The sequence below is a fragment of the Styela clava genome, chromosome 5, assembly GCF_964204865.1.
Source record: "Styela clava chromosome 5, kaStyClav1.hap1.2, whole genome shotgun sequence".
Lineage (NCBI taxonomy): Eukaryota > Metazoa > Chordata > Ascidiacea > Stolidobranchia > Styelidae > Styela > Styela clava.
This window is the reverse complement of record NC_135254.1, coordinates 16,777,825-16,790,670: the sequence shown is the minus strand read 5'-3', so window position 1 is coordinate 16,790,670 and position 12,846 is coordinate 16,777,825. Positions and strand designations below refer to the sequence as shown.

At 31.6% G+C, this 12,846-nt stretch overlaps 1 protein-coding gene across 1 annotated transcript in view; it reads left to right on the top strand.

The window, feature by feature from the left end:
* LOC120343939 (WD repeat-containing protein 46-like) overlaps positions 1-12,846 on the top strand; it is a 46,676-nt gene that overhangs the window by 29,869 nt on the left and 3,961 nt on the right. The window contains exons 7-10 of the mRNA XM_039412992.2: positions 4,102-4,252; positions 6,419-6,654; positions 11,108-11,285; positions 11,802-11,925. Of these exons, the coding sequence (XP_039268926.2) occupies positions 4,102-4,252; positions 6,419-6,654; positions 11,108-11,285; positions 11,802-11,925 (689 nt within the window). The remainder of the gene's footprint in view (positions 1-4,101; positions 4,253-6,418; positions 6,655-11,107; positions 11,286-11,801; positions 11,926-12,846) is intronic.

Below are 12,846 nucleotides of genomic sequence, written 5' to 3'. Positions count from 1 at the left end.
CCAGATATTTTTAGCGTAATTCATTCGAACTTGAGATTCAAACGTAAGCTTGTCTGTATTCAAATTTTATCAATTCATAAAGATTTCAAATCTTCATATGTGGATGTGACATATCTGATTTGAGTATTATAAATAGGAAACCACAATTGAACGTCGCATTTATATGAGGTTTCAATAAAGCTGAAAATGGATAAATACTCATTTATTGAATGATGACGAGTGACGACTTTGATATACCGTACTCTATCAACATTGTGCAATGTGTATATTGGCCATTCTTTGTCGAAAAGAAATTTAAAATTAAGTTCACCCATCATCTTAGATTTTACTTTGCACAGATTTGCTAACAGCAAAATAATATTGAATTCGAACAATCTTGTCAAGTAATTGTCATTAATATAATTACTTAATGAGGTTTTTTTTTCAAGGACTATACTGTTGGGTAATTTGATATCTTCGCAGTGTGTCTCTACTGATCATGCTATTTCCGCTTTTTTCTTTCCAGCAAAATTCAAAAATAAGTAATACACAGATCCATGATTCAAATATAGAGATCATTAACTATTTCCTTGTGGTTCATTTGCGTTATTTAAGCAATATCATTTACTAATTTCCATTATGACCTCACAATGTTGTACTATGACCTTAAAACCTTTGCTACAATGCTGTTGTCCATTTTCAAAATGTTGGGATATGTACCGATATGTTTTAAGTTTCTAAATAACATGTCATTTTCAATTGCCACTTTTAATACAGTAAGGTTTTACTTTTTATTTATAATCTGTTATGAAAGCTTATTGACAGCTAGCTAAAATAAACAACTACTAAATACAAAAATAGAAAAAGGTTCCGTGAAACTCGGATCATACTCCTCAATTTTTTGTCATTGTTTCAGATATGATATTAAATTGAAAGATAAAGTAAATTTCCATGTTTTATTCCAAGATATAAAAATATCATAACAGATATATTTTGTATAGGCCTATATTCTTCAGTCTATTTGTGCCATACGTCTGATTTTTGCCCTGTCCTGATGCATGAACTGTATATTTATACTCTCTTTATCATTTAATATTATTTGATGCAGAATTGATATATTTGAGAAAATAGTACCAACCGGCTAGGATTGTTGTTCTTTATTGCCAGACAGAGCCTTCTATTCCATCTCATGAGGAAGTTGCCTTCCAGCACGGGTCTTTGTACAAAACGTTTTTAGGAAACCATGGCATCTAAGAAATGGCTTCCAACATCGAATTTTTGTACAATTTATTTTTCTTTTTCCAGCTAATATGTTTATATTTCTGTAATCCCCCATAATATACACCACTATTCACTATTTACCTTTGTTTCTGTTATCCAATAATTTGCTAAGTAGACTCATGTTCATGTTCACTTTTGATGCTGTCTACCTTTCTCTGCTTAAATAGATTTGAAGTATATCTATAGCACGAGACATAACATAATGTCATCTGTGCTGGAAGCTTATCTCTTTTATGCTATAAATAAACAAAATTATAATAGCGGTAAATTAGATATATCACGATTTCTATTAAGTCATCCATAAAATATCCAAAATTAATCATAATAGCTATCGCTAAAGAGATTTAATGTGAATATAATTGAGTGCTATTTTTATCTTTCCTCGTTTATGTCATTGGATCCATACAAATTTTTGAATCGATTCATGCTCGAGCCAAACCACTTCCAATTTCTAGAATACCATTCCTATGTTTATTCTAGATAAAAACTATCGATTAGTAATGATTTGTTTTGTACTCTGGGTTCGAAAGACGTGAACAGCTAATAAATGTCAAGCACGCAAAAAGATCATTGACATGACGAAAAGGGGGTTGTCAAAACATTGAAACCCAATCATTATAGGAATATTGTTTAGTATGATTGGGAGATGGACCGAATTTTATTTTTACCACAGCTCAATCTCGATTGTATATAATTCTCCTAAGCGTTGTCAACAAATTGTCATACGTAAGCAAAAGATTAGAAACGAACAACAATAACAAGACAAAATATTTGATCAGGTTTTTACCAAATACACATAAAGATTAGCAAACAGTTTCCCATATCTTATCAAGGTTGATCAATAAACTTCCAAATATCTAGAATTCGAAAATGATTATTTTTATGAGACTAATATTATCCTATATAGCAATTTTATTTAATAACAAGATCGAAAAAATTACGTAAATAGAACCAAATATTAACTTTATCTTTATAGCAGTCTATTACAGTATAATTTTTTGGGTTTTTTTAAATTTTTCGTCTGCTTAAATATACAGCTGTCCAGCATCTTGCCTTGAGCAAATATGAATAAAATTTCATTTTTATTGGTATTCCCTTTTTTTGTAATTTTCTAATGAGGTAAGGACTAGAATCAAAATCAAGGCGGGGGAGCATTTCAGTAACAAAAAGGATTTTTGAAATATTGAAATTATTATTTTTCTCCATCCCTCCTCAGACTACCTTACAAAGAAACAGCTATATCAATAATCAAAAACCAAATTAATAATAGGCCTACACTTCTTTCCTATTTATAGTTATCCAATCATAGGAACCTTAATTACCTACCATTACCTTACCTTATCTTTCTTTCAAATTGCATTACCTTAAGATCATAACAGATAATTTCAATGCAAATACATACATTTCGTTTCTGTCGGCGATATACTTATATCCAATAAATATATAAATACATATTCAGATTTTATCCATATCCTCTCTCACTTTACATTGGTTCAGTGTTTTGATTAGTCTACAGAAGTCTTAACCTCATTTAGGATTATAGATGGTTGTATTGTCCCAATCGTCATTTAAATGGCTTTTATCATAGAATGAAATATTGTTCTGCCTTTCTACAGCAGCGCTGCATTAAACTTCATCGAAGATGTGTGAAAGTTATTGTAACAACTATGACTACCACTTATTAAATTGGAAAATTCATAACATCACTCATTTCTGTATTAGAAATTAGGCTTCAGAATTTTACCTCAAACTTTCTTAAATTTGCATTTTTTGTTGCTACTAACACGCACGTGTCTTACTTACTATCACAAGTAATACTTAATGCCCTTGGTTTTTTTTATTATAAAAATTGCTATCTTCAGTGTTGCACTATGCAAAACCGCAGATCATCTCTTATGCATGCCTGAAATTAAATAGCTTTCCATAACTCCAAAATGAAAACATTTCACGGATGACAAATGATAAAATTAAACGACAAATCACCATTAAAAAATTTATCAGCAGCCCTGAGGACCTCCCTAACTGATTTTTAATGACCAAAAGCTTTTATCTACAATCTATGATGTTGAAAATTGGAACCAAAATAAAACATAAAATTTATTTATAAAACACTTCCTGTTTATATGACGTCACCCTTGACCTTTTATGATTGATTTTCCATTTTTTTTATTGCATGATTAATACTAATATGATAGAAAAACACACTGCTGTTTTTTTTTTGATAAAGCTATTTCTGCAGCTTCAAAATGGATATTTGTTGTGTTTCGGTTGATAGCAATCTCAATATAGATTTCAATCACAACCACAACCATTTTTTGTGTAATGCTTTATATAACATGAATGCCATTACCATGACCTAAAGCAAATGTGATTTTTCTATCCTGTTGATTCATTATATGAATACTGGGAAACCATACATGGAATTTTATATTTATTGAATATATATCACTAAGCATGATTAAATTAAAAATTCGATTATTAAATCAATATTGATGCTATTATGCATGATCTCGGGGCAATGACAGTGATTTTCTTCTTTATACTCTACCAAATTCTCTCCCCGTCTCGAGTCATTGACTCACCTTGAGTCCTCACCTAGGTTTAAACCTTCCATCTTGTTTTTTATGAAACCTTGCCTAAATTTTAAAGGATTATTCAAATTATTCTTTCATCCCATTCCCATATACTGGTCTATATGTGATAGAACCAAAAATATCAGATTATCGTTTATCTGAAGTGGCTTCGTAGCCCTTATGTAAACTGACAATATCTCACATTATCAGACACAAAAAAAAATTATCCTGGAAGAAACTTAACCTTTTTATTTCTACTCTCTTACAGATGGCTGCACACAGAAAATATGTTCGCCGTCGCTCAGAAAAAATGGGTTTATGTATATGACAATCAAGGTGTTGAACTTCATTGTTTGAAAAACATGCATCAACCTCTTCGTCTTGATTATCTGCCCTATCATTTTTTATTAGTGTCAACGGTAAGATGTTATTTTTTATGATGAATGCTTTATCTTTGCATGGATTGGAAGGTCAAGAGTATATTTCACATAGCCTGGTTTGAGCAAAAGACGTGAAACAAGCATCATAGAAAAATTTATGTTACAAAAATACAATAACTTTATAAACTTAATTAATAAATCACATATCGTATATCATATTTTAGATGAAATAAGTTTTTTTTCCTCGTGCGGCAATTACTATTGCCTGATGTAATATATCGATGCATTACGCATTCAAATTATTCAAAAAAGGGACCATTATTCCTAATTGGATCAACTTAATCTACCGTAGTTTAGAACTTTTAGGCTGATTCAAATATTTGACCAAAGCATCCTAACTTACTGAAACTTTTCAATCATACATAAAATCAAGTTCAATTGTTGGATTAATTTTTTTCTTTTTCGAAGAAGACATAATTAGGAAATTTATTGGTTCTGTTTTTCGAGTCACCCTGTACATGTCACCTGCTGTTTTGACTACCGGCTTTTTTAAACCTATTGAAACAAAATCTGGATTGCAAATAGTCACATCTTACCTTCTTACCTAGTTCAATAAATCTACTACAACAACAAAAAATTCTACCCACATTGGGTACTTTAAAAATAGAAAAAATGCCACTACTTGAAATACGATTAATTGTTCCACCTGACCCACTTCAAATGAAATGTTTATTTCGTTCGTTTCTAGGGTGTTTTTTTAAACTATACTATTGTCAAAGATGGTCCAAAGATCAGTTTACAATCAATCTAAAAACCATACATGACAAGCATTAATCTAAAAAGCTTTTAAATTCATTCCATCACCTGTCTGCGGTTACGATTTTAACTCCATTTTTTTTCAATTTTATATTTAAAAATTGACTAAGCCCTATGATGGTGACTCAAGAATCAGACAGAACCCAGGTTAGTCACATTGGCAAATCTATAAAATACTAAAGGCTAAAGGCCTTTTGTCAATAGTGTGAAATTGTAGGAAAGTTGCAATTGATGTAACTGTTTCCATATTTAACTCTCTGTGACCAAAATACTCAGTAAACCGAATCGAAATTAATTATTAAAAGTTATAAAACAGGTTACCATCCTTCAATAAAATTTCTCAATTTTTCTAATCTAAAATTATACACGTCCTTCAAAAGTCACGTCCTTCAAAAGTCTTTTCTCAGAATAAAACAATTTTCTATAAAAAACATAGCGTTACCTATATGTCCGTCACTATTTCTCTAATTTTAAGTCTTTGAATAATGCATGTTAATGCTCTCATTCGCTCAATGTACTCTATGCATCGCAAGACTTGTCATCGGGTCTCAAAGGGCCAGCGTATCAGTTTTATATCTTGAGACAACGTGAAATCGATGTTGACCATGTAAATTTTTCATAACGCTGTGAAGCATGTGATGTATTGTTTTTTGTATTTGATATCTGAAGTTGGCAAAAATATCATTCTTGTTATACATTATTAAAAAGGTTTGTCTACCTTTTGTTATAGGCATTGGAATATTTTCCGACGGGAAATATATATTTTTTCTTTTATATAGATGTTATCACCATGATTCCTATCTTTTCTTGTATGAAGCCACTCATGCACTGTTAAAAAAGTTGGTTTTGTTTTGTAATACATTTCATAGTCATTTATTCTGAAATAAAATTATTCCAGCAGAAGGCAGTAAAAATATCTAGTTCTGACTAAGATGAAATAGTTTTGGAAAGGGCGATCTAAAGTCTAAACCAGTGCTTCTCATACTTAAATGATCTATGGCCCAATTCTAAAGACTTTCAACACTCTGTGGCCCCCAGCAGTTCAAAAATAAAACTATTTTTGTTGTTAACATGTTCTCGGATGTAGTGAAATAAAAAATGCAATACAGTCAAACATTTTATCAATCAGTTTATTTACTTTAAATTAACGTCATCGCAAATAGTATCTACTGAAAGCATTTGCTTGTGGCCCCCAGGGAATCACTTCGTAGTCCTGTGGCCTCCTAGGCGGGCCGAGGGCCCAGTTTGAGAAAACCTGAATCTAAACTATCAAAATAATTATACTAATTTGTGTGATCATACCTAATTAAAAAGGAAGGAGTTTCAATCAGGACAAACTTCCAATATAAATGAGTAACTTACGCTTTACCTCATAATTACCGTTTTTAGACAAATGAAGGATTTCTTCATTACCTTGATATTTCAATTGGAAAGAATATTGCATCAATACGAACCAAAGGAAGAAGACTCAATGTTCTTGCACAAAATCCGTACAACGCAATCATGTTAACTGGACATCATAACGGAACCGTTTCAATGTGGAGCCCAAATATGAAAGAACCTCTTGTACAAATGCTTTGTCACAAAAGTGCTATCAGAGCTATTGCAGTGGATAAAACTGGATTGTAAGTGGTGAAATTATGAATGTTTGTATGCAAATAGTTAGCTTTTTTAAAAAGCACTTTTCACGCCATTCACTCCAAACAAGGACACATAGAAGCAGCTAATCATATATAACGTTATGTAAGGACTAAGGAGCTACTATTTATGTTAGGACCATAATCTTTCCGATTCAGCATTGTGTAGCCTGTGATGCGAACACTGTTGAGTCTAACGCTTTAACTGTTAGGCCATCACGCTCACTTTTCTAGAATTGCTTCGTGCGCTCGGCTTTGAATGGGCCTACTTTAATTATGTTACTATTTGGTGGAGTCGTGATATTAACGAAATTCACTTCATAAAACGTCCCAGACTACAAACTTTAGTTTTAGTAGTGAGAGTACTAGTGTAGGGGTGTTCAAATCCATCCAATATCAGTTATATTTGATATTATGAATTCTTGATTAGAAGAATATTCTGGCCATTTAACATATGGTGTTGGATCCAAAAATAAATTTACTTATCTTCTGGCACTGCAAACATAACAATGTTCCTCTCAGCATTTACCAAGTTCATTTCTACGATAATTTGTTCAAATTTCTCTGCCAAACGTGTCTCGATTTGGAATATATTCAATATTTCTTTTTCAATAATGTTATTTCAATTATATTCGGAATGGAAAGTTATTCAATTTTGGCCATGCCTGAGAACAACACACAGTGGGGTTTTTCTATACCATTATACTGACAAATCAAAATCTTCCATTCTGATCAACTTTCCCCTATAAAAACTGATATCTCGTCTCTTGAGTAATATTTATGTCAATACATGACTTGAATCTCTAATGAGGAAGGAAGGATATTAATCATGATAATCCATCTGATTATTCCTTGTGATGTGCATCTCATTTACGTCTTAGAACGTCAGTAATAATATTTGATTGCTTTTTTGCATTTTCTTTCATCACTGAGCAAAAATTCTTGTAATTTTGCTAACCTATTGTAAAGGAAGTGATAGAAAAGCAACAAACGGTTTGCACGGGGGATGAGTAACAATTCATGCATGCGTTATGCAATGATTTATTCGTTAACAAATTTGTGTCACCGGCTAATTTTTTTACATTTTGGCACATCCGCCTCCACTGTTTTGAACATTGGCTTCAAAGTCTTTTTCTAACTGCAATATATTCAGCAACATAGTCATGACATTGCATTTTTAAGTACCGGTAATTTATGGAAAAGTTATCGCGTAAATGATAATTTTTTGCTCATTTTGGGGCATCAGTGCTTCAAATGGAAAAGTTGATATGTCCCTTGCTGCTAATAAACTCTTGAATCTGAAAAAGCATATTTTTGATGGAGTCTGAAACTCATCATTGGATTTATTTAATACATCAATTAACTTCTTCCGATGAGGATTTCATGCAAAAAAAAAATTTTGTTTGGATTATAACTTTGATTTGTGAAACAGACAAACAAGATAACATAACAGCAATACCAAACAAATTTATTTTGCAATGACTTGACTAGAATATTACAATTCTTACATTTACAAAGCATATCATAATATATTATAGTAACCATAAAGATGATTTACAAATCCACACAGGAATATTACAAAAGAAGGAAAAGAAAGCTGTGCTTATAAAGTTTATCAAACCAAAGGCATCTTTCATATATTGGGTGTGAAAAAAGCATATTCTATGTCATCATAGAAAATACACCCTTCACCATGTTAACCCTTGTATCGGCTTGGACAGGCTTAGATTTTTGTGTTATGTTGTTACCTATTAGCTATCTAAGTCATAAAATATTAATTTTGAAGATGGAAATTGACACTGCTTGCTTGAACTCTGTGAGGTCAGATTTGAAAATTGGAAAAAGCTTTTTCTGCGATGTTACTTGCAGTAACCATAACAACCCTAGCAAAAGGATGCTCTAAGATACAATATTGATTTTAATTTAAAATATTCCAAATTGTTCCACCATTATTCAAAGCATACTTTAAATGTATATTCATCACTCTTTAGCAGAATCAATTCTTTGGACATTTCATGGATTGTAATATATGGATTGAAAACCAATATACCTAAATATTGTGGTAATTTTTAAAACAATCATAGTCAAATGGGGTTTGGAACTCATTCCCATTAACAAAATGTTACGTAGCTGTCCTTATTTTACAGATCTTTCAAAGGGCTATGTTTTTCTAAATTTTCGGAACTTGTTCCTTCATAAAAAAAATTTAGATGTGAAAAACTCAGTTGGCTGAACATTCTCCGTTCCATGTCAGTGTACCTACACAAAAACATTTTGCGCATAAAAGAATTTTTTCCAAGAACTTCAGTTATTTAAAAATCACTAACTACCTTATAGCACTTGTCAAGGACAGGATTTACGTGTAGTGACCCATCCGACAGCGGCGAGGAGTCCAGCAATCCTCTTGCACATAACTATCCCTCCATGGGATTTGAACCCACGCAGGGTAATCAGAGGTGCGGTGACGAGCGTATTCTTAACGCTTAGCACGATGTGCCACATTGCCAAGCCTAATCTTATGGACATGGATTGCGTCTCGCATCAATCTGTGTTTACTAATGCGCAATTCTACACTATAATTCTTTATAGTTTCAGTAGCTGTTTAGTTTTCTTATGGAAAAAATGTAATTTTTTACTCGTTAACTTAATCATTTCTTTGGATTTTTTTACACTACAATTCTTTATAGTTTCAGTAGCTGTTTAATTTTCTTATGAAAAAAAGGTAATTTTTCACGCTTTAACTCTAATTTTTTGGATCTGAATTATTCTGGTCTGCAACGAGGATTGTGAAATATGGATTGAAAACCGATATTCCAAGCAGTCTGTTGATTTTTAAAATAATCTATGTCAAATGTGTTGGAATAAACAATTTCTAAGAAACGAATGATAATAGTTAGTTAACCTGTTGTATTTTAATTAATTGGTATTGGTTGGTATTGGTTAAGACCAAGATTTGTATATATTCAGTCACATTAGTGTCTGTATGTACAATTGTCTTTATGTTCTGTGGTTTACTCCTTGTTCTCCTTAAAATATGTTCCACATGAACTGATTTTTTTTTTTTGATCACCTTGTAAAGAGCAGTACACAAATTTGAGATGCTAGCAATTTGAAATTATTGAGCAGTAGAGAAAAATACTATCATGGCCAAGATTTGTATATATTCAGTTACATAACTACAATGGTCACTGCATTCTGTTGTTTACTATTTTGACACGGTGTACCAATTTACTTGCAGCAAAGATAGTATTTGTGGAATTAGCGGCATTGAGTTGACATGGAACCAGCTTTTGCATCTTTCCCACAAATGAATTATTTAAGCTGTTGGAAAATCACTGCCAGTTGCTCTAAATTTAGAACACTTTTTCAGAATGTCTTGATAAAGAATCTCGATAAACAATATTATTCTTGCAAATGTTACCCAATTTGTCCTTTTCATCTACTGATTTATTCAATTTTGATTCTCAAAAAAGGTTTTGTTAATATCATTCAATAATGAATAGGTTTTTTATGGAACGGGATGTAATATTAAGCAGCAGCGCATGTTTAATACTAGAAAGCAAGCATATTATCAAATTGTTTACATTTTTTCTTAGCTTACCTATATTTCAATATATACGGTAATTACAAAATGTAAATCTGGTCCACTGTTTACGAATGATGTAATTTGGCTTAACATATATTAATGAATATTTAATGACTTCAAATTGATGTGCTTATTTATACAATGTTGTTCCCAGGAGATTGTCATTAGATATTTATAGTAATTTCAAAATCAGTCTTTCATTCTTGTTTTTTTCCTAGAAGCTAACGTAGCTCTAGTGGCACATGTGTTGAATAATCCATTTCCTTCACTCATGAGTGTTTATTTATATTATTACTCGTAAAAAATAACCCCCTGATCAAATATTTATTTAAAATTCGCCCATTTCTTGATACAACACATTTGTTTATGTGTTCTGCATTGCTTGTGTAATCATCTTTAAGATGACGTCTAGTCTTTAAATGACTGTTTAACCACCCACCGTACCTCGTTTTGAAGATCAGAATCCTATTCGGGTATGCCTGCCTAATTTATTACGTTCTGGTTAAGTTGATGGGCATGAAATTTGAACCAAAATTTGTAACTTGTGATGTTATCGTGAATATATCTAACAGTCATATGCTAGTTCACTGCACCCACTGTTTGAAAATTGAAAGTTTTGCTAATACTGATCTAATACTTACCGGTATACAGTAATTTGTACAATGATTTATAACAGATACAGATCATCAACTATGATGGCATCAAGATAAAAATCTCAAGTTCAAATCATATGCTCAACACCTAGGCCATGGTGTAATATATTTCATACTACAGTAGCATCTTTCCTAACAATAACTTGTACAGAATCTTATTCAAAGCAAAACAATAAATAAAAACTAAAAATAATATTTTTAGATACATGGCTACATCTGGACAAGATGGAAAAATGAAGATTTTTGATATTCGTACATATCGTCCATTACATGCATACCGAGTAATGTCCAGTCCTTCAAATCTCAAGTTTAGCCAGCGTGGTTTATTATCAGCAACATGCAGTAATATTGTAGAAGTATATCGTGATCCCTGCCGAGAGGTACAGGTTATTGCTAGTGATAATGACCGTAATGAAATAATTTCTGAATGTGGGTGTTTCTAAATTATGTTTACGATAATCTATTGTTTTTGGACATTCGTTGTGGTCAAATTATGGTATGATTTTTGATATTGTGACATTCAGAAATCCACAATATTGCATATAAGAATATATCAGTTTTGATTAAGATTGTATCCGAATATGTCTTGGTTTTGTTGCCGCTAAAGAAGAACCTGCCTCATTTGCAATTTGGATTTTTAATTTATATTTTATTAAAAAATATGACACAAGATTTATAGATTTCATACTAAAATATATTCATAAATAACTTTACACTATTATACTGTCCTATTAGTAGAACATAAACCCACCTAATTTCATTTATTGTTGTTAGTCAATTTCGTGACTTGCATCCTTTAAATTCGAAGCTGGGTTAAAATATCTGTCACTTATGACATTTGTGCATTCGTTTTCATTTATTTTAATATTGCAATCAGAATATAATTGTTTTTTTAGATTCAGAAATCACCATATCTTATTCACAAGCTGGCTCATCCAGCTGAAACTATTGAATTTTGTCCTTATGAAGATGTGCTTGGTATAGGAAGAGATGATGGATTTGAAAGTATTCTTGTGCCTGGTAAGTACTTTTCACTTTGAAGTCTGTTAGATAATTAAATGGTTTAGCCATGTTGGGAGCCCATGTTGGAGATCAAAATCTAAACTGCCCACTTTTGACCTTGTATATTATATTTATTCATTACATTATACAAAGATGACATGAACTATTATTAAAACATTAACAGTTTTTCAACAAGGTCTTGTGAGACAAATCCCTTTATTCGATGAATACCCTATGTTATTTTTTTTTAAAAAGAGTCCGAAGTTTAATATTGTTAATAATCCGTATACATGATTGTATACAGTTAAAAAGCTTCAATTTTAAAGTTCCTGAAGTCCATACTTTCCAATTTCACGCAACTAATTCTGCATTAGTTGGCAAGCTCGATTCCTGTTGGGGTATAATCATTTGCGAAAAGATTGGTAAGCCACAGATTGGTGGTGGCTTTCTCTACCATTGAGTTCATGTATCTAAAACAAATAATTGGTCAACTATTCCGTTCCCGACAGGGACTGGTAACCGGATGAGAGAGGCCGAGGTTCGCCATGTGTTTGAGCAATCTTATTGCCTTTCCTCTCTCCTGAGATAAATATGAAAATCCTATACTAAAATTCTTTCATTATGAAATGAAACTATACTAATTTGATTGTGCAGAGAAATTTTTCAAATCTATAGAAAATAAATTTGCTATAATTTTTATGGCACAAACCTTAATATACTACATAAACATTTTTTTAATTTGTAGAACATAGTCAAAATTCCATCAAGGATGATTACCTAGAAATAAAGGTTACGGTACATTTTTGGTTACTTTTCATATCTGAACTCAAGGCTCACTTAATCCAAATTATGACTTACCGCCCACTTATTTTTATTTAATTTTGCATCTACAATCAAAATTGGTCACAATATTTGCGAGTTTTGTGTTTTAATCCCCAG